The 23,053-nt window shown below is 40.4% G+C and overlaps 1 protein-coding gene and 1 long non-coding RNA gene across 3 annotated transcripts in view; one reads left to right on the forward strand and one right to left on the reverse strand.

The window, feature by feature from the left end:
- LOC129442012 (uncharacterized) overlaps positions 1 to 23,053 on the forward strand; it is a 156,149-nt gene that overhangs the window by 27,073 nt on the left and 106,023 nt on the right. The gene's annotated exons all lie outside the window — the stretch shown is intronic.
- The window catches only part of lmo1 (LIM domain only 1), a 34,395-nt gene that overhangs the window by 1,643 nt on the left and 9,699 nt on the right, over positions 1 to 23,053 (reverse strand). The window contains exons 2-3 of the mRNA XM_055201772.2: positions 11,366 to 11,579; positions 1,757 to 1,882 (exon numbers count right to left, since the gene is read on the reverse strand). Of these exons, the coding sequence (XP_055057747.1) occupies positions 1,757 to 1,882; positions 11,366 to 11,579 (340 nt within the window). The remainder of the gene's footprint in view (positions 1 to 1,756; positions 1,883 to 11,365; positions 11,580 to 23,053) is intronic.

Consider the following 23,053-nt stretch of genomic DNA (forward strand, 5'->3'; position numbering starts at 1 on the left):
GACTTTAATTATCTCAGAATTAGATTTTTGAAACTGTAGTATGATTATTACAGACTGGATCACATATAAAAAATTGTCATAATTGTGCTGCTTTTTCTCACATATTTAGACATTTGTATCCATTTATTATTGAACTATGGTTAGAAAAAGGCTGGATGAATGAATACAGTGTAGACAGATCTAGTATAGATAGATATATAAACAATATCCACTTCAAGTATATAGACAATATAGTATTGAAATATTTGCCTGAAAACTTGCCTGTTGCAATAACCCCCACCTATGAGGTAAGTTGTAACGTTTGCACTTCTGTCACGTTTGGTGTAATTGTCCAAGGATGGTAAGTACTAGAAACAAACTTCAAATGTTCATTTGTAGCAGAGATGTGTGTGTTACTTGTGTAAAAATATAATTAAATCAAACTCAAATATTTTTTGAATGATTGAGCCAAAACCCAAAAGCGTTAGGTTGTGCCCCGCTCTCCCCTTCACTTCTATACGATTTACTTTGTACAAATTCATATGAATTAGCCAACCCGCATTCCCGTGAGATCGGGTTTCGTGCAGCTGTAAATAAAAAGTCGTTTACAAAAGCAATTGCGTATTTCAAAGCAGAAAAGGATTGGCATCCAATGAAAGCATCCCACCCTCACTTCTCTTTCACGAAAAAAGCATCACACCAGTTTCCAAGGAAACGCCACCAATGAGCTTTATGCCTCGATGTTGGGGCTTGGTGCCAAAATATAAATTGTTAGCCTCTATAAACTTCCCATTAAATTTCATGCCAATTAAAGAGAACAACATTCCATGTGTGCACTGCATTTTTAGATTTAACAAGTTTGCACATGAAAGCAATGCATGTTGTATGGACAATAGAGCTGCCGCGACAAAGCTCTGCCCATAATGTTGTTTCTTATCAATCGGTGGCACACCGACGTGTTGTGCTGGCAGAGGAATAGAGCGTAGCAGAGAGGATCATGGGAAAGCCGCGCTCCTCTTGCACCATCCGACAGCGGAAAGGCTTCGCTCAGCAAACTTTATTACACACCTGGTGCTCACCAAATGACTGCCACTGACTATTTATTCCTCCCTCCCTCCTAACAGATGCTTCATTTCTTTGATTGCAGCATTGCCGCATTAAGTAGAACCTATTTGGGCAGATATATGCTCTGAAGAAAAAGTATTTGCCCTGAAATGATGAAGTTTGACCTGTTTGTAATTATTACAGCTTGCTATTTAGTGTTGCAGAGAGGCTATTTTACTAGTAGCGTTTAAGACACTGTCACACTTCTTTGCTCACTAGGAATGTTTGGAAGGAGGATCCTTGAAAAGTTCATTCGCCCGGTTGCTTAATTCCCCCGGTGAGACACATAGTGATAACATGCTCGGCTTGGCCACATATTGAGTAAGAGCTTTTTGGCTGCTTTCGGTGTTGAACTGCATTCGCAGTTTGATAGGGTTTAGTATTGGTCTAATTTTACTCTGTTTCTAGTCACAAATACAAACCAGGACAAAATGTGCAACAGGTTGAGGCCGAAAAGTGCACAGTAACAGGGTGCTAATTCAAAAAGTAAACCAGTGAAAGATTATGTAAAGTTATGTGACACGGGGCAAAAAGAGAGAAAGAATCATCCAAGTATTTTTTGCTCCTGGTCATTACATGAGCGATGGCGCTTTCTGTGAGCTAATAACTTTTGCATTTATAGATTTGAAAGAAAGACGATCTTCCAGCATTGTTGTGATCTTTCTCTCCTTACCTCTGGTTACAAAGCTGACAGGCAAAACAGTCCAAATGGTAAACATTATCTCTGGCCCTCATCACCATTTCAAAGGCTGGGATCAGTTTACTGCAGGCTGCGCAGTTCCCCGTCGTACCAAAGAGCCTGTGAGAGAAAACACAAAAAGCAGATTTACTCACTCGTACCGTTCGAAGCATTTATGCGATCGCACAACTAACCAAAAAAGGCAACGAAGTAGAATAAAAAAAGTCATCTAATGCAATACGTACAGCCAGTTTGGCGCACGTTAGGTATTTTTTGTTAATGAGGGTACAAACCTAGATGTTAATTCTTAGCTAATGATCTAATTAAAATGATCACATGGTTCTAATCCCCTTCTTCAAAGAGCTTTCGCCTAGCACATTGCAAAAGCGAAGAAAACAGGTCTGAGGCGAGCAATTGAGCTGCTCAAAGTTTTTTTTCCCTCTTTCTCTTTTAAATCCGGAGTAACTAATGAGACTTTGCTCAGACCAAAGGCAGCTGGATTTTACACAAGAGGCTAAATATTATAACATAGTCAACAGTTCAAAAGATTCCCCCTGCAAGGATATTGCATCTATCTTCCTTTCCTCTTTTATGCCTCTTCTTCCTCTGTGACCTGCTATAAGCTGAGAAAGATGTTGGGGATGTTGTTGTTGAGGTATGCAAGTAGATGCTCGCAAAAAAGTGAAACACCAGTTAAATTTCTCAGCTGTTTGTTTAAGCTTATTAGAACATCAAGGTCGCTAACAGAGCAAGAGGCATCAAGGTAGATCGCTGTCCTTTGCATCAGATTTGAATTTTCAACACACAACATGTTTAAGATGTGGAATCTGAGATCTAGATATACAATCTTCTAAAACCTGCAATGCACAAAGGGAGAAGAAACGAGAGAGGGAAGGGGAAGAATAACTGTATGCTAAACACTCTTCTCAAGTTTTCGGATGGAAAGAGGGGAAAACCGAACAAAGTTGCTACGAGTCCAAATTAGTCTCTCTCGACTGCATCTATCCAACAGACCTCGCTGTTAATTAAAGCGGCAGACCCGAGCGGTGCGCAGTCTTGTGGTGGGAGAGGGCATGTTGTTATATCAGATAGGCGAGGTGTTAAAAAGAGCCATTGTTAGATCGGGTTACTGCTCCAGTAAAAAGTGTTTATGTGGAACTCTGACACTCTGAGGAGGCCGTGCAACCTCGCCGAGGTGTTGCCTCACAAAAGCTTATTAAAATAATGCTTATCAGACTGCAGCTTTATTTCAGGGCCAGTGTAGAATCTGTGTGTGTGCACGTGCGTATGTATGCATGTTATATTGTATATGTTACGTTTTGAGTTACAAAACATGCACATATAATTACACTACACTGTAAAAAGTAATTTGCTGCCTTTAATTTTTATTCATAGTTTCAAAGTGATTTCAACTTACTATTTTAAATCTTGTCCAGTGGTAAGCTGATGTAACTTAATATTTTAAATTTTTTTACATTACTTCAACTCATTAAAATAAAAGTTGAAATGACTTTTAAAACTACTTTGTACCTAAAAATATGAGGCAGCAAAAAATTAGTGTAGGAATAAAAAAGTACAATTAAATTAGTCTTACCTACTGTATCATTTATCATTAAGTAGATGACTAATAAAAAGTGGGACTAAAAAGACAAAAAGTTTGATCTACTTTGATCTTACCAATTGAAGTAATTTAAGATGTAACTTAATTTTTTATCTTAAAGTGAGACAATTTAATGTGAAAACCTTAAAAAATGATTTAAATCCGTAACACCTAAAAATATAAGCTTTTTCAACTTTTTTTAAACTTAAAATAATGTTTTTTAGCAATGAAGTTGGTGCACTTTGTGTATTTGGTATAATACAATGTGTTCGCGTGGTTTATGGTTCAAAAACACATTATTATAATATACCCAAGGGGCAACATTCTGATCTCTCTTATAAAGGCAACACGAAAGTGATTTGAACTGCAATTCGTCGACTGGCCACTACAGGCTGGCTCCAAAAGGGAGTCAATTTCCATAGAAGTCTTCACGGGTCCACTTAGATCCGAAAACCCGAGGGTACAATAATAGTGGCATCGAGTCTCGGGTAATTTAAAATGAACGTGTTGTTGCCGAACGGACCCGAGAAGACCTGAACTCTCTCACGTGTGCATCAATGTCCTTTTCAAACCTCTCATCTGTTTGCCAAGAGCGCTTGCGACATTGTGTGGCTGGCGGTAGGTTAATTTTCGTTAAGACAGACATGTCAGTCAATTTTAAATGTGCATTTTAGCGGTTACCTTGGTGTCATCGTCAAATAACAAAGTAAAACAAATGGAGCAGCTCGCCAAATTGGTTGTGAGGCCACCAAAGTTTCTTTCTGTCTGACTGCTGCGTGTGGGTCTGCAGAATGCACACGTCCGTGCTGTTTACATTCAGGCCCAGTCGGGTTAAAAAAATTGCCACTAGTTCGGGTTGGACTAAGGTTTGTCTCAGGTCGGGTCTTTCTTTTAAAAAAAATGTTTATGCATGATTCGGGTCGGGTACATTCCGAGAAGACCTCTAAAATAGACCCCCCCTGTTAAAATGCCCAAGTTTACAGTAGAAAATGTTTATAGCCTGGTACAAAACTTGTTTTTGGTCTTTATAGCTAATTTTGCCCTTTATGGCAACTGTGAGAGGGGTGAATTTTTTTGTAACTCATTCGTTTAATTTATATTAACGTTCTGCATAATTAAGGGCGTGGCCACTTGAGTGACGGTTGAACTGCCACTGCTATCACTAGAGTGAAAATGGGGGGCAGTGGTTTCAGCAACCACCCACGTCCCACCTCTTTACCCATTTTCGGATATCTGCAAGTGATGCGCGGCCAAGATGGCGACGGCAGGCAGCACCTACTTTAAGTTTAAAAAATGATCTTTAGAAACCTATGGGTGACATCATGGGCACTACTTCTATTTTTTTTACAGTCTATGAATATACCATACATTTTTGTAGCTCCTGATATTCCGGTCTTCCTGAAACGCACTGATTTTGTACAAAACTCATCGATCTAAAAAGCTCTGTGTCCCTGATTTGCCAGCTAATCTGTATGTGTGATTGGCCTGAATACCTCTGACGTAAGCAGGAAATGTGACTCTTCTTACCATGTTTGAAAGATTAGGTCACAATGCAATGCTGACAGGAGTTAACTTACAGGCTGTGATTTAGAAGCGGGAGGAATTATGATAATGTCGGTCTTGTCTTCATCACCAATGCCAGGAAGTAAACTGTTGCCTACAATCTGTGTGTTTGTTGTAGTCCAGAAAAAGAGATTTACGTTGGAGACGATAACTTGCGTCATCGTTTACTTTGGGGTATGCACCTGTTGTACTAATACACACTTACACACCAAAGGAAAAAGTGAATCGGAAGATGGGTGCTCTTAAAGGGAGGTGTTACCAATTAAAATATTTTTTAAAGGTGCCAAAAATGCATTGAAATAGTATAGTAAATTGTTCTTTGATATTTACATAGAAAGGCATGTAACTTTAAGTGCAAAAAATATCCAGAAACGCTTTTACATGTCCATTTACAACCCTAGGATTTGTCCTTTGAATGAAGTTGGTCTATTTTTGCCCTATTTGGAAGGGTCATGAATAATAATGTTGAGCTCTGCTCGCTCTGCTCTGAGGCTCATGCCTGTAGCTCACATTAGTAAACATTTTAACAACTTTGTAATTAATGTGTAATTTAATGTTGGGGGCGTACATCTCGACTGTGACACAGTCGGTGTTATGTTGAGATTGGCCTGCTTTCCAGCTGTCTTTTGCGTGCAGTCTTTTGCGGTAACAAACATGTTTGAGGCTCACGATATGTCATTACCATGTACAGAGCTCTTACTACCGGTAGTTATCTATGCCTAGGTAAATACAGTTTTTGTAAATACCATGCCAAATCATTTGCCACAGCATTTGACAGGATGACACCCAATTGTGGTATGGCATTAAAAAACACTTTTATATACAAAAAAAAAAAAACTGGTGCAGCTCAGTTGGTAGAGCGTGGCTCAGCGACGCTAGATCATGGGTTTGGTGCCAATGGGATACACAACAAGATAAAGTGTATACCTTTAATGCACTGCAAGTTACTTTGGATAAAAGCTTAATTTTATACAGTAATGTGTAAATGTATCTAACCGGCATTCTAAGTTCTCAGATAGCAGGTCACATAATCCTAACGTTTGCAGACACGCACGCACATGGTCAGAGGCAGCAGGGAGGATTAAGGCGTCTGTCTGAAGAGCCGTGTTCTCTAAAAGGGAACAGCGTGCAGATTGTGGTCGAGCACATTTCAAATGTCATGCTTTAATGCTGGAGCAAGCAACCGGAGTTGGGAATTCAATGTTGTGTTATCCCGACTCGCTACTGAAAAGGTGCTGAGAGTCCCTGGGGACCCCCAACAATTTCTTGTGGCTCACGTCCATCATGTTGCACAGCAGAGATCACATCACAAAACCCATTTCCCTTCTTTTCTAAATCAGGTCACGGGAAGTACAGGAGAGGGTTTGAGAGGGCTGTTATTGGTTTGTGGCTAAAAGGGATACAGCTATGGCCAAAATCTCACGAAATCTCGCTGAATGAGCGCTTTTTCATGCTAATCCTACCCCCAAACCTAAACCCAACATCTCGTGAGATTTGGCCGTAGCTGTATCTCCTCTAGTCAGAACTGTCTCACTAATGGAAAAATTCATTAACCTTAATTTGTTTAAAAGCAGAGGACACTCTTGATTAAAAGTAGACTCCATACACACGACTCTATAACAAAATTACCAGGTTTCTGTTTAATTGTAGTGTTTCATGGCACTGTGATGGCCTGACTCAGAATGGAGACTTAGTGGTGGTGGTTAATGTAAGTGGATTAGGGGGTTACAGAAACTCATTTGGAAGGTCACCAGAAATACAACAATTAACTAATATAATTCAAGATAAAGTAAAGCCAATCATTTTATCAGCAAGGCCATTTAATGTGTTAAAATGTGTTGAAGGACATTTAGGGCTGAAACATCCATTGTGCTGAATATTTGCCATTACAAGCAAACATTTTAATTATCTTCTTGAAAACAAAGCACTCTTTTCTACAGTAGATACGGGTGATAACATGAAAGTAAAGCTATGGCGAGTTGAGAGCTCATTAATGTTATCACAGCCTCGTAAAACTCAAGTGAAGATCTTAAAGTCCCCTGCCCACAAGATCCACTGAACAGGAAAAAAGCCAACGAGACAATAAAGGAAAAAAAGAACAGAGCCTTTCCCTTCATAATCTTGTTTGTGTTTAACTAAACTTTAGTATTAAAGCTGAAAGCCTTTGCTCATTGTTCTGTATGATTCCCTGTGGCTCTGTGTAGACAGGTGTTTCTCTTCATAACTCCTGTGAAGCCGACATCAGCTTCCTTTGCTTTAATGTCTCTCTGTGATTAGACTTCAGCTGCTCCTTTACTTGCATTGCATTCAAAGACGCCGAAATTTACGACTGTACGTGTGAAGTTCAACTGAATAGTGGGCCCAAAAGTCTGAAACTACTTAAAATCTGATATTTTGAAGTATATAAAAGAAAAGCTAGGACATAAAAATAAAAAACAAGTACATTTACAACATGGACCATGTCATATTTTGTGCAGAATAATTTTTTTACCCTGCATACAATGTTTGATATACGATGAATCATTTGGTTTTGCTGTAGTGCGAGTACATGCTATCATTTAAACAGAGTTTTACTTTTCACTCAAATTTATAATTTATTTCCATTAATAATATAATTTTTATAATTTTAATAAATGTTTATAGTCTCACACTTATGGACCCCAGTTAAATTTAAAGACATTGTTTTATGTGTATTCTTTGCTTGTATAGTAAAGCCTTTAGGATGTTTTTCCACTCACATGACTTTTTCCAGACTTAATCTTAAAATCAATATACATGTACACTGAAAAATTGCAGAGGTTTTTCTTGCCCCTTTAATCAAACATGTCGGCTAGTAAAAGATGAGCTGTCACTAGAGGTGTCATCTACTTAATATTTCAATTAAAAGGGTCTTTGATTAGAAAATATTATACCATGAGGCTGTTGAATGCTTTATTCTGACTGGTTGAAAAATGTGCCACAGGCATGCATGATGTTTTGATTAATGCACACCTGACCTGTCAAATGTCTTAAATGGGGACAAATCATGAAAATCTGATTTTTTTCTGATGTTTATATGCAATAGTTGGGTCCCCAGTGCTTCTATCAACCTAGAAAATATTGAATAGAAGAACCCAGTAGCTAAGTTTTGGTAAACCATTCTCTGCAAGCATGTAAAAAAATAGGTCATTGAATTTGGCTCCTGTTGTGATGTCACTTGTGACAAATTTGGCTTCCCTTTTGACACTCCACTTTTTTTGAAAATATACTCATTTTCCAGATCCTCTAGAGCTAAACATCTGATTTTCACCGCTTTGGAATCCACTCAGCTGATTTCGGGGTCTGGCGGTAAGACTTTTAGCACAATCCATTGAATCTGATTAGACCATTAGCATCACGCTAAAAATAACCAAAGAGTTTAGATATTTTTCCTATTTATAACTTGACTCTTCTGTAGTTACATCGTCTACTAAGACCGACAGAAAATTAAGTGTTGCGATTTTCTAGGCAGATGTGGCTAGGAACTATACTCTCATTCTGGCGTAATGGTTAATAGCTTTGCTGTTGTGGCATGGCTGCGGGAGGCGCAGTGATATTACGCAGCAGCCGAAAATAGTCCCCTTAGTAACTTTCAATGACTGGGGACTATTTTCGGGCACTATGTAATATCATAATATCAGTATCTAATCAGATTCAATGGATTGTGCTAAGCTATGCTTAAAGTGGTAGCGCCAGACCCAGAGATCGGCTGAATGGATTCCAAAACGGTAAAAATCAAGTGTTTAACTCTAGGGGAGCTGGAAAATGAGCATATTTTTAAAAACAACACGTTTTTGCTCAAACCTACAAAGTGTCAATTTTAACATGCTATAATAAATTATCTATATGGTATTTTGAGATAAAACTTCACATACGTACTCTGGGGACACCAAAGATTTATATTACGTCTTAAAGTCTTGTGAAATGTCCCCTTTAAAATAACCACAAGAGGAATGTCTTAGCAATTTATGTGGCAATCGTGGTAGAAGCCTAATAATTGACACATCGTGCTGCATTGCCACCTTGGGTGTGCCTGAATAACAACCTTTTTCATCATTAATTATTCCTTGCATAAATGGGTCCTTTGTAATATAAACTAGTGGTTCAGATCTAAAAATAATTTTTGGTTCGGGAGTCATTGCAATCAAACATAGAAACACTTTAGCTGTGAAGGCGAAGGATTTTTGACCCCAACAGATAAATATCTATTGTCTAGAGCTTATAAATCCACCATTTACTGATGCAGTAAGGAAACAGTCCAAAGCAATAGCAAATGCTAGTTTGTGCAGTGATAGGGGTGCATGTTTTGCTGTGGGTGGGGGGTTCATTATAGCTCTACAGTACTCCTGAAGGACAAACGCAGAAGGAGCGCAGCTCATAATTAATGTGCGCATGGCAGGGCTCCAGAAAACCCAGCCGAAAATAAAAGAAACCCGTTTGATCCACCCGCCCGTCTTTAATGAAGTGCCTCCCTGTATGGGAGAGGCTAATTCTGGGTGAGATTTCAGCTTCATTACTGAAGGCGAACGGACTGATTGTTCATCAGTGCGCTGGAGGTGACGTTTAGGTGGGACGCCCCGCGTGGAGTCTCAATCACCAGTGTTTACAACGAACACTGCGAAACCGCCTCACTCTGCCTGCACGGAGACGGATATTTCCTAATTTGTTCCTTAATAGAATTCATATACAGCATCTCCAGGCATTAAGTAGCACGCATTTGTCACAGGCTGAAGAGCAGATGAGTGGGCTGGATTTCATTAGTATCAGAGCCAAGCGGCAACAGGAAGCTTGTTTTTTTTGTTGTTTTACACAACTTTCTTCTCTCACATATCCGTCCACTTTTCGTGATCAAATGACAGGACTCAAATGTCAGTGTCAACATTTATATCAGCACTGTTTACATTTAAATTCTTGTGATTTAGATATTTTAAATATTTGTCTAAATATGTACATTTAATTGGCAACATAAAGGTATTATATATGTTTTAGCGGCATCTAGTGGTGAAATTGCGACCAACATCAATTTCGAAACGCAATGAGAAGCCACGGTAGCTGCCACAGGACAAACATGTAATTGTCTAATGCAGGGTTCACACCAGACATGGTAGAGGCGGCAAGCGCGAGTGAATTACATGTTAAGTCAATGCAAAGACGCAATTAGGCATCCTGCGGAGCGGTACACCGCGTTAAGCAATCAAGACCTTGCTGTAGTAGTGACGTGATTACAGGAAGCGAGCGGAGTCTCAGCAGAGTTGCAGAAGCCCCTTCCATGACGCGAATTTCCGCGTGAATTTCTCGAATGGCTAGAATTTCACGCACGGCTTTCACGCGCGAATGAAGCGAGTAAACTCAAATGTTAAAGCGTCCAACTACGCACGATTAGCACGTTTTTGCCGCCTCTACCGCGGCTGGTGTGATTGCAACATAGAACAACGTAGTGACACAACGCGCTATGTAGAACAATTTGTTCATGACGGTGACTTCCATGTAAGGAGACCCGCAGTGTATGTAGATAAAAACGGCTCATTTAAAGGTTTATGTGAGGTGTTTACACACCACGGATAATATAGTTATGTATATTATATTGCATTGGTGTCAAGAGATTCTTCTAAAAGTTACAAATTGCACCTTTATTTTTTACCATTTAATTTAGATTTAGTATACTTAGTTGGAGCCATTAGCAGTTCACTTCTACAGTATTTTCACAACACTGACTAGTAGTGGAAGGTGATAAATGATGATAAACCTGAACTGTGTGTGTCTTACTGGGTAAACCCCAGTAGTGCTGGATAAGGCTCCATCAGTGGGGGCTCTTGGGGAGAGCAGCTTGGGGATAAATGCTGGATCTGGTTGGGAGACCCCAGGGATTGGGATTTAACGCCCAGGATATAATCATGTTTAATTTAGCAAGCAGATGGCGAAGAGATAGGAGGCAAAACAGATCCTTAGACTGCAGTTCTGCCACTCAGCTGCATGGGGTGAGCTGAAATTCCGCACACACATGCACAAACTTAACTGCGAAAATGGGCAGATTGTCACATTCGTGTTAACATGAAACCTCAACCGGCTAAACCTAAACAATCGGTACGAGATGTCACTCGGAGGTGTTTGCTCGCATACACAACTGCGATTTAATTGGAACAAACAGAGTCCAGGTCGCTTGCTGCAATGAAGAACGAACACGCACTTAATCTTCTGCAACAGCCTCAAAGAAAACATCATTTACACGCTAAATAAATCTATCCCCGCAGTTAGCCGATAAACGCAACAGGAGAGAGAGAGAAGATGTGGCCAGGAATGAGAATAGAAGGGTGGCAATCATTGCCTGTTAGATGAGGGTGTACGTTTCTGAATGTCATGCAGCCTGAGGTGTAACAAGCCCTTTCTGCTTTGGCAGCACTTTGACTGGATCGTGTTCTTACCTCAGGTAGTCCCTGCGACAGAGGATGAGATTGGCTTTGGTGTACAGGGTGGAGCCCACCTCCCCCAGGCGGCAGTCGCAGCAGGCACATTTCAGGCAGTCTTCGTGCCAGTATTTGTCCAGGGCCTTGAGCAGATAGCGGTCTTTAATCTTGCGGTTGCAGCCGGCGCATCCCTTCTGTTTTCCTTTGGGCTGGACGGAGAGCATCGGAACACCTGTGGCAATAGGAAGACAAACAGAGAGAGCGTGTGATTTACTGCCTGGGCTTAACCTGCAAATTTTGCACCTTCGCCGTATTTCGATAAGGTTGGCGGGAACTTTGAAGCTCGAGCCTTGGCGCATGTGGTGGCTGTTTCATATGCATTAGCTTTGGATGCTTTAACAGTACAGATAGGTGCGTGGGTCATACATTTATCCATCCCTGCCCCCGTTGAAAAGAACAGATGTCACTTTTTGGCATTTTGACATGCACAGTTTATTGGAGATTTGAATGCATCTGTGTGTTGGGATGCCCCAGGACCATCTCTATTTAGATAGCTGACAGAGGTATTTATGTTGTTTGGGAGATTAGCCATGGCCCTATTTCATCAGTATAAGAACTGTTGGCCATGCTAAAAGCCTCCCATGGGCTTTGTTTGGTATAGATCAACATTAACCTTTTAGAGCACTGTTGACCGCAAGAAGGCTGCTCTCAGCTTCCAGTGAGATATGCTATGGCCTAAGTGCCTTCCACACACACACACACACACACACACACACACACACACACACACACACACACACACACACACACACACACACACACACACACACACACACAAGCTCTCCTTTCCCACTCATGCTCATGTTCCTGCATTGCAACCAGTGAAGAGTAACCAAACCAGCTAAATTGCCCTGCTGTCATGTAAGCTCCCCCCTTTAAGCGTGCCTTTTAGCCTCCTAAAGGACAAATAAAGTCCATTTAATAACTGCACTAAACACTAATAGTCTATCTGTGGTCTGACATTTGTGTTTGCACTAAAAGCCGCCCCCGGGCCAGAGCTGGTAACGCTGGCACTCGGCACCCCTCTGCCAGCACTAACAGGTCTGCCACAGCTGAAAGCGCAGGACAACAGCTCTTAAGACACTCTCTGTACACTGAGCTATTGATCTGTCTAATAGAACACAGAGCTAAACCGGCACTCTCCCTCTCTCTATACCTCTCTTTTGCTCTCTGCTTTCAAAACACATTTCTTTCAGAAAGCTCGGTGTGATGCCCCCTTTAACACCACCCCCCCACCGTTCCCCAACCTCTCAATCGCTAACGTATCGGTTCCAAGTGGTCGGACCATTAAAAGCCTCAGCTCCAGAATCATCTGGACACGAATTAGCCATTTGTACAATTTTGTCATTTTAAAGTAAATGCATTCCAAAATAACCTGTTGTGTTTTAGATATCTGAATTAAATTGATGCATTTGGAGACCATAATCTGATTTCTTTCTTTCATGTTACCATGTTTCTCTAATGCTAGTGCTTAGCTGATTGTTAGTGCATTTGTATGGGGGAGATGTCCGTTAAGAGTATGCTGATGGCTGGGTGCAGAGGTCACGGGCAGCAGCTCTTATTTGGCTCCAGCTTTAATGTCCGGTAATGGTTCTACTGTAATGACCAACAAATGTATGCCAGTGGGCACGAGCTCCATTATCCAGTACCCTGCATGCACCTATCAGCATATTAATGTTTTTTTTTTTGTATCCTACCCTAACTGGACTAACCTTAAAATTCTCACATCGAATTTATCACACACTTTTTTCTCTCGGTTATCGGATCATGACATGTTACGTGGTCCCGGACATCCGCACATCAGCTGTGCTATGAATATAATTATCATTTCCTCTGTAATAACGTGAACGCAGCTTGGAAAGACTGAAAGAGCGAGCAAGAGGGCAAAAAAACGCGAGGGCTTGTTAGTTTAATTTATGAATAAGAGCTCTGGTGGTATTCAACCATCTTATTTCTTCATCAGAACTGAAAAACAAGGAAAGCTAATTGGTCTAGAACGGCTCACGGAATCCATCAATTAGAAGCGTGCTTCCCTCTACCGGCCTCCTCCCCCGCCCCCCCTCGGGCCCCAATACGGCCCCCTTGAAGCCGCCGCATTAGGATCACAAAACTCGCTATAAATACCAATGTTGGGTATAAATGAAGGTAAAAAGCCTTTAAATTGAAGCCACACTAGCTGAGGGCGGTCGTTTTCTACCTGCATTTCATGGCTTGTTAGAGGTGCACTCTGCAGGTATGCCAACAGTGCTCTCCTGTCAGCCTTCTACAGAACTAGAAACAGTCTTAATGAGGAGAGAGAGCTCGTCTGTGAGAAAAAGTGTGTCTGTGTTTGTGTGCGTGTGTGTGTGTGTGTGCATGAGAAAGAATGAGCTTGGGAATCGGGTTCCTTTAGTTCCCCAAGGGATGACACAAAAATCTTTAATTTGCCTTTTATGACAGCTAATTAGTTATTCTATTCAAAATCTTTGCTTTAAATAAGAGAACTAATTATACACAAAGGTCGTTCTCCCCCCCACCTCAGGAGAACCACACGTAATTGGTTTAGGCCCCCACCACATTTCCACCCACCTTTTAACAACGCGTACAGTATTTGAAAAGTTAGCCACGGTGAGCTTAACCCTTTCTGTAGATAACTACTTAAGGCCCATATAAAGAGTAACCTTGGTGCTTTTCTCTTCTGTAATTACCTGAATGAATTCGGCCTTGTGGGTAACTGAATGACACCATCGCATCACGACAGGCCTCCTAACCTAGATTTAATGCTCTTTGTGTCTCGGCAGCTAGAACAACCTCCGGAATGAGTTAGCTGATGCGCGGAGAGCTGCATTCTGTCTGAGCTAATCATCTCGTTTCTGCCATCTCGGAGAAACCTCTTGTTGTTTATCAAAAAAGCCAGCAGAGATATGCTTTTAGAAGGCCCTATATAGCCTCAGCACATTTTAAATCTAAAACGACAGAGGAAATGACTAAATGAAAGTACATAATGTTGACTCTGACATCAGCAAACTGGTATTTTGGGGTTTTATACAGAAGAGTGCAACCTGTCATCATTCTTTGCAAAGCTTGGAATCTTGGTAGTCGACCCTTCCCCCATTTCGGTCCTGCAGAACAAAAAAGGAAACGTAGACGGAGGACGCAAACTGAAGAGGCAGCTCCTACTTAATCCAATCCATTTAACAGATACAAGTGCTGCTGACCTTCCCGTGTCATTCCATGTCACTAAAAAGCATATCCTGCTATCTGCCACTTGATTCATATCTTAACGGTAGGCACATTTTTCCTTTAAGGCTTGTCAAACATTTCTTCCAAACAAATAAAAAAAGGTTGGGGGGGGTAAGAAAATCATTTGCTATTAATAATTGGTGTGCACCCTGTCGTCGTCTTTTCCGCCCATCCAACCCTTTAAAGACCTTATCTCTGTGGAATATGTACAGATAGGTTTTTGCATTTGAAACTGTCAGACCATGTACTTTCCATTATAAAGATAGGATCCGGATCTATGGCCTTCATTTCAAGTTCCATTTTTGTAGATATCAAAAAAATCAAATCAATGTGGTGTCCTTTTGATGTATTTAAGGTTTAGAGCAAAAGGGAAAAAGTCAAGGAATCGTTTCGAAGCATTACAGCACAATTATTTCGTCTTCATGGTAGACTAGTGGATCTTTCGAGAAACTGAATAAGAAATTATATATCTTAAGGTTTTGCTTCTATTGCTTTGTTTTTCCATCTTTAAATGAAAACAGCGGAAACCAATGATGATGCAGAGGTCACTGTGGTGCAGGATTACAGTAATTGGATAGATTTGATCAGTTAGCTGGGTACCTCAGTGTGAGTCCTCTCCATAGGCCCAGGTGAAGGGGGCTGCGATATTAGTCTTTCTTCCTGTTCTCCTATTTAAATCTAATTAGGCCTTGCTTTTGGCACCCATATCGCCAGGCTATATTAGACACATCATCAAATTTAGACACGCCACTAATTACAATATCTATGGATTTCAGACATAAGCCGTGCTACTAAAGCATCAACATGGCTTTGTACTTTATAAGGGTGTGCATATGGATCACACAATGCCCTTAAATGAACCTCAACGGCCTAAACCATGTGCATGACCTCAAAACATCAGAAAAGGGACCAATTTAAAAAGGCACAAAGTGCTGGGATGTGGGCTACAGATGTATTAGGGATTATAGGCAGTCATCTGTCGCAAAGCTGTTGGCATGATTTTTCATGTATGACAGACTCTGGTTACGACAGCAGCAGCAAGTATGCATGGAGCAGAACTGGGAACTATCAAAATACATTTAAATAGAAAAAATAAAGAGTTTGCGCACATTAAGAATTTGTAAGTTTAACATACACAACACTATTTTTTTATATATTTGGAGAGCTAAATAATACAAAGCAGACAAAAGATGGAATAATCGTGTGTGCAGCTGTTTGTACAGAAAATGGTTTATTTGACAGCTGCATGTAATATAAGCCTGATTCCATTAGCAATGTAAGATGAGAGAAGCTCATTGGTTTAAAGGTAGTATTCAAAAGAGAGGTTGTATAGTCATTGCTAAAGATGAGCGTATGATTGTAGTTGAGACAGATTGGACCAGAAAGCCACAGTGTGACAAATGAAAGCTGATCAAGCCATGGGAGGTTGTGGTCTTTGATTGAACTGAACCATTTGCCAGAAGGTAGTCTTGGTGGTGACAGGGATGGGAAAGGTCTGTGATGATATTAACTGCATGTCTCCAAGGCATGTGATGAAGATGATCTCTGTAGACCTTCAACTTACTCTGAGATGCTGTCCAGAAATACACATTTCCTTGTTGAAATGGAAAATGTGTAGATATTTCAGTGGATGTTTTTGGAATTAAAATGGAACCTAATAACAACCAATGCAGATAACCATGCTATGCATAATAATCCTTGGCTAACAAGGAGTATTTCCTAAGGATTGCCATTTCTACATTTCACAATGGGGACATTTCACAAGACTTTTTTTAAGATGTCAAATAAAATCTTTGGTGTCCCTAGAGTACATATGTGAAGAATTTGAAGAGTTTGGTTCCAAAACGCAATAAATCCGTTTGGACTAATTTCTGTAAAAACGTGTTTGAAAAAAACTATTTTCTGTTACAAACTTTCACATAGCATCTTTAGGTTATAAAAACAAACAATTCAAATCCATTATTTTTCGACAAAATGCAATAGATCCATGACGTTTTTTTTCAAAAAGCTATAAATCTATTGAATCAGTATATAAATGTGCATTCATCTTTGCCATGTTATATTCATTTATTCGACTAATGGTATACACTGAATAAAAAAATAAACATTAATGGCATTAATCAAAACACGTACTTTGTCATATTAAGAACACCGTCATTGCTGCGGTTATACTTGGGACGTCATTGCTAAACTTTTTTCACAGAAATCAGCTGTAAAATGTTTTGGTCCTGCTCGATTTTCCTTATATATTCAGAATAACATGGCAGATTTTGTATTTTGCATAAAATTAAGAATTTACTTTTAACTCTTTCCCCGCCATTGACGAGTTATCTCGTCAATCTGCAAAACCGCTATTATTATTCCGCAACTTATAAAACCCGGAAGTATTGCCCTAGGGCAAACAGCTGTATGTCCTTGCATGTTTTAAAGGTCACTCTGCATCTGATCTCTATCAAAATTCCTTCACAAAAATGGAATTATCTCAGCTTTTTGCTCAAAATTAAGTGTTTTTGATAAAACCTACACATATTTGAGAGGTGATAAAAACAGAACACATGAAGGTAGGATGAAACAGATTTTTTTGTTTGAAAGCAGAGGGTCTGTTCTTTTAATTCATATATTGTATGTTTATACATTTAAAAAGGAGCATTTTCTGGAAGGCATTAAACTTTTGTGAAAATCATGAAAAATGCTGGCGGCGAAAGAGTTAAATACTGACCTGATACAATACTGATTTTGCCACTTTGTAGGTGTAAGCAAAAAACGGGAGTTTTTGGGTGTGTCCTTTTAAATCCAAGTGAGCTGATCTCTGCACTAAATGACAGTGCCGTGGTTGGATAGTGCAGATTAAGGGGCATTATTTTCCCCTTCTGACGTCACAAGGGGAGACAAATTTCAATGACCTATTTTGGATTGCAGAGAATGGTTTACCCAAACTAAGTTACTGGGTTAATTTTTTTCACATTTTCTAGGTTGATTAAGCACTGGGAACCCAATTATAGCACTTAAACATGGAACAAACATGTTTCCCCTTTAAGAGTGTTGAGGTAGAACTTTCAAAACCAGTACACAAGCTTTAAATGCGCAATGTGGAACTTTTAGAAAAATCTCTTGACAGAAATGCAATATAATATACATAACTATATTGTCAGTGGTGTATAAACACCCTACATACTGAACTGTATTGTTTTTATTACCTTCGAATGAGCCGTTTTTATTTTTAACACCCAGGTCCCCTTACTGGAAGTTGCCAGTTTGTGTTGTCATGTTTCTACAGTAGCCCTAAATGGACAAACTGTTCTGTAGATCACGTTTTGTTACTACGTTGTTTCAGACGATGTGGCGGCTACCATAGCTTCACTATGCCGCCTTTCAAAAAGAAGGTATGAGCTGCCAGTTTGTGTTGTCATGTTTCTACAGTAGCCCTAAATGGTTAAACTGTTCTGTAGATCACGTTTTGTTACTACGTTGTTTCAGACGATGTGGCGGCTACCATAGCTTCACTATGCCGCCTTTCAAAAAGAAGGTATGAGCTGTCGATTGAGCAGTTGGTTGCATTTCAGTCTCAGTCTCATTGCTAGATGCCACTAAAAGTCCAACATTGCACTTTTAATATGGACCCACTGACGGGTCCAAAACTGCATCAAGTAAAAAAAAAATATGACGATTTGGGTAGCCTGGGTGCCAGCCGATCTTAGCCCCGCCCACAACATTTTAAAAGACGGGAAGACCGGTCTGGGGTTTCTTCGTTGAGGAGCTACTATGCGAGACCCAAAGCTGGTCAACCAATCAAATTGTCAGGGCGGGTTTATACGATAATGGACAGTAACGTAATCAACCACGTCACCAAAGAGCGCATGTGTTGAATCTATTTACAACAAAATGGCTCCCGCTGTAGAATTCAGATGTGTGGATTCTGACATTGAGTCTGTTCTAAAAGATATTGACAGAGCATTGATTTTAAAACGAGGAACAGAGAAACGCGATCAAGGCATTTGTTGATCGGAAAGATGTTTTTACCGTCCTTTATACGGGATTCTGCAAAAATTGGTCGCACTTATGGAGGACCAAGTTAAAGAAGCAACTGAAATGGGTATCACGGCGATGCAACTCGGCATGCACGACGAGATGGATATAATTAGCGGTCGTTGCCAGCTTCTTTTCGGAACCCCGGAAAAGTGGAGGGAGATGCTATAGGCTCCGATATTTTTCAAGCAAACGTAATGGGTAACGTCGTGGATGAAGTTCAACTAATGTACAAATAGTCTTACTGTATGACTTAATGTTGTGATATAAATTAAATGTTGTAAACATAGTAGGTGTTGATGTACGTTCGCTAACTCAGACTTAGTATAATCACAATGTTAGTGTCATGGTAGCGAAATAACTAGCAGTTCGGTCAGCTGCAAAAGACGGCATTTCAACATACGTCACACACTCCGTTGCTCTGATTGGTCGTAGGTCTATCCAATTGAGTGCAAAGGCATTTTTCGGTTAAGACACGCCTCATAATCATAGCCCAATGGAGCGGTATCAGACTCAAATTCTGACTAGAATTGAGTATGACAACGTCAGGCTATTATGTGGGTAGATGACTCTTAAAATAAGGCATGCCCAATTCTGCAATTATTCTAATTATACTGCAGAGCATAGTACCATGTCCGATGTTATAAACATATTTAAGCAGAATCAATTCATTTTTATTAAGAGAGCACTGTGTAAAATTGAAATGCATTGACAATGCAGTTGTTTTTGTAATTAAAGTGGTCCTACTATGTCCCTTGACAAGGTCTTGATGTTGTTTTTGGAGTCTGCTTTAATAGGGTTTCAGGTTTAATTGTTCAGAACACATTGTTTCTTACATATTTCACATTATTGCAGCGCTTTTCTTCCCAGCATGTCTCAAGCACTCTGTTGTAGCTCCTGTCTTTTAGGCCCTTCTTCCAAAATGCAGTCTACTCTGATTGGTCAAGCTGGCCCAGTTTGTCGTGACTGGTCAAATGCTCAAAGCAAGTTTTGGAAATGTCCTGCCCCTTACCATAACCATGAGCTTCAGCTTCTCAGTCTATTCAACATGGAGACAACGCACCACTAAAGGATCTCAGGCCTTATCCCTTCTGCATATACATTGGGCAGAAAATATTTAAATGAGCGGTATGTACATTTCTGAAAAACATTTGTAATTTTGTAGAACATTTTATCCGAGACAACATAACACTAAATAAAGCAGAGAATGTTAAAAAAAGGATAATAGGACCCCTTTAAATTATTCCTCACTATGAATTATCGCAACAATAAAACATTTAAATCTTTAAAATGTATCTACATACATGCTTTTAATTATCAGCAAATCATAGTGCCAGTATAAAGACACAGAATTATAAACAACTGCTGAACTTTATCGTAAGCTAGTGCTTTGTGTTGAGCCAGTTTGCAAGCTGTGTAAATGCTGCGACCATGGCAATCTCCAGTAGAATTTGTCAGCGGGCCGCCGTAGAGGTTAATGGGGAGCCGAAGCAGATGTCCTGCCATTGTCTGCATGAATCAGTTTCTTTCAATCAGTACACATCATTACTGTAATTGAGCCGGTAGACACCCATTCTCCTTCACTGCCAAAGCGAAACACATCTGGTAATAATGTTAGCAGATCCTAGTTGATAAGCCCAGACCAGAGCAGTCTGAAACGTATTGATTCATGTGTCTGGCTAAAGCTTGTGGGCAGATTACAGATGCATCATCTTTTCGTTTGGTTTTTGAAATGAGACTTGTTTTTGCCGGCTCTGACAAACGGACAACACCTTAGAAAAGTTGATGAGTAAATTTGAGTGAAGAGGAGATAAAGAAACAGGAGATCAGGGTCAGCGTGAGTAGTTGAAATGATGGTGCCATTCATTAATGCAATGCAACTTTAGCAGTCTGTTACCGCTAATAAGCCCCAGTGAAACGCGGCATCGCTGCTCCCTTGCAGTGACCCTGGCACTGCCCAGGATAAGGGAGGGTTTTGTCTCCAGCAATAATTGCTCTTTTCACATGTTACAAGTGTCCTGACCCCTGCGGTCGGCAGCCACTTTCCCGAGCATAATTACTTCTGATCTGGCCCAAATGAGGCACCGGCATTAGGCCTGCAATAACACTGGCTCGGCTTCAAGCTCGGGGTAGCAGGTCCTGAAAACAGGGGGTTTCTTTTCTCCAAGAGATGCATCCAAGCCTCCCTTTCTCTAGATTGAGAGTCTTACTAAAAATGTGTTTAGCTCCCGGTGCCCTGCTAAAGCTTTGGCTAACAGATGCGATTCCAATTAACAGATAACTTCATAAATAACGCGCACACGCACGCTACGCTTTTCTTTCTCCTATTAGTTTTAATTTATTCACATGGGGTTAATTAAAATAACTGTATCAGGAAGATATGCAACAGCTATCATTACTGCTTATTTCAGAGATGTGCGAAAACTGGCAGTGTTACTGCAAGAGGTAACTTGTTCCAACACTTTGGCTCTCGCTTGCTATCGTAGTGAGAAAACAGCTCTGCAAGGTAAAGCTGTCGACAGACCAGAATCAGGAAAGCTTGTGAGAAAAGAAAAAAAACTCCACATGAATACATCCAGGGTTTAGAAACTCAGTTTTGTCGCTTATTAAAGAGAGAATAGCGAGGTGCGTGACCCCACGTCCAGTCAGTTGGCATCACCCCCCATCTGCCAGTTGCTCTCTATGGTAGGCCTGGAGCGAGCGTTTGTTTTAGGTCTTTATTTTAGATAGACTTTTGAGACCGCTCCCATTTACTCCACCAGAAGGCACGAACCGTCAATATCTCCCGCTGATGAATGACTCTTCATATATATGAACTCAATTCATTTTTTCCCTCTTTTCCCACCGATTGCATTTGCATCTGAATAAAGGAATAAATCCATCTATTCTCCCTCCAGATCTTTTCAGACTTCCAGAAAAAAAAGGGGGACAATCTTATCTGCTACTTCATGACTCCTGGCAAGAATGTAACCATTAGCACTGTCAGAGCGTCTTTCCGCCATAAGTCGCACAATAATGCCCAACACTTTTTAGCCAACATTAAAAATGCATTTGGCTAGGCATAAATGTAGGCCTTCTAAAGTTTGCGTCACTCCCAAGGTTAGGGAGTGATGTATGAAATGCCCCTCTCCCCGGCAATTACTGCACATTTAGTGTTTCAAAAGATATGCCAGGAGACAGGTGTGCCATTCAGAGCCATGCTGCACTGTTGAAAATGGAGGAAACGACATGCGGCACAACTCCATTTGGACTCCGTTTAGAGCTGAATAATGCAAATCCACCACAGGGGGTATTTGTTTGGTGTGCGAGGCCTCCGTGTCATTTGAACCACTCTCTCGGATGCCCATCTTCTGATGGGGTAAATAATGAACCAGACTTTGGATTGCAACGGTTATTTTTTTTCTTAAGTAGATTGGGGGGCAATGTTTACTGTACAGGGCTTAATCAAGTGCACATTCGGTGGCGTTAATGGTTAAGAGAGATGTACAAGCAGTCGCTTTAAAAAGTTAATTTATAAGCCATTGTGATGTTATAGTTCCCTATGGGGGAGTATGTGAACATTAGTGCTTGTCTCATGTGACATTCTGCAACCGAATGACTTATCTGATACACGTTTTGGAGGGGTGTACAAAAAGTATAAATAAAATAAGTTGTATTACTCTATATGAAAATGTAGTGTAAATTTGAAACAAGGCTTTCCTATAGCAGCACCACTAAGAGCGTTATGATTGAATGGCCTGACCATCTAAAGTTATTGACGTTGCTGGAGAACTCAAGAGTTAAATGGAATGGCCACTCCATTATAAGCTTCAAGCGTTCACAGGAGACTGCGTGTCATGAAAGGGTAAAAATCAGCACGTACGGAAAAGGGCTGGATACAGCATTTTTCGGTCTGTGCTCGGTTTCCAATTTCAATTAAAGCAGAGCATGTGGCCAAGCGCTTGGACCACAGCTGTCATTCTAATGGATCAGAAGTCTCCCACCAAACATTGATTAAATCAACCTCGCCAATAATGTGTCCTTACCTTTTAAGGAACAATACAAACTAACCGGCAATCACTGCCTTTAATTAGCCATTCAAGATTTGATTTATTGAAGGTCAGCCAATGAGTTGTGAAAGTTAGTACCCTATTAAGTGGATAAGAGTTTCCATTTGCCAGCATCCCACTAGAGCATCCTTTAACAGCATCTTCTCTTAAATATGTTGTGGCTTTTTTATTAAAAAAAGGAATAGATTTTAATATCCATGTATTATTGGATTTCTCTCTCCCAAGCGCTTTACATGAGGATTGTTTGTGTGTGCCTGCGTGTGGTGTACAGGGCCTAAAACTAACTTTTTGCCACACGGTGACTTTAGTAAATTTACTGGACATAAATATTTTTTACTGGCCATGACAC

Source organism: Misgurnus anguillicaudatus, chromosome 21 (assembly GCF_027580225.2).
Source record: "Misgurnus anguillicaudatus chromosome 21, ASM2758022v2, whole genome shotgun sequence".
Classification (NCBI taxonomy): Eukaryota; Metazoa; Chordata; class Actinopteri; order Cypriniformes; family Cobitidae; genus Misgurnus; species Misgurnus anguillicaudatus.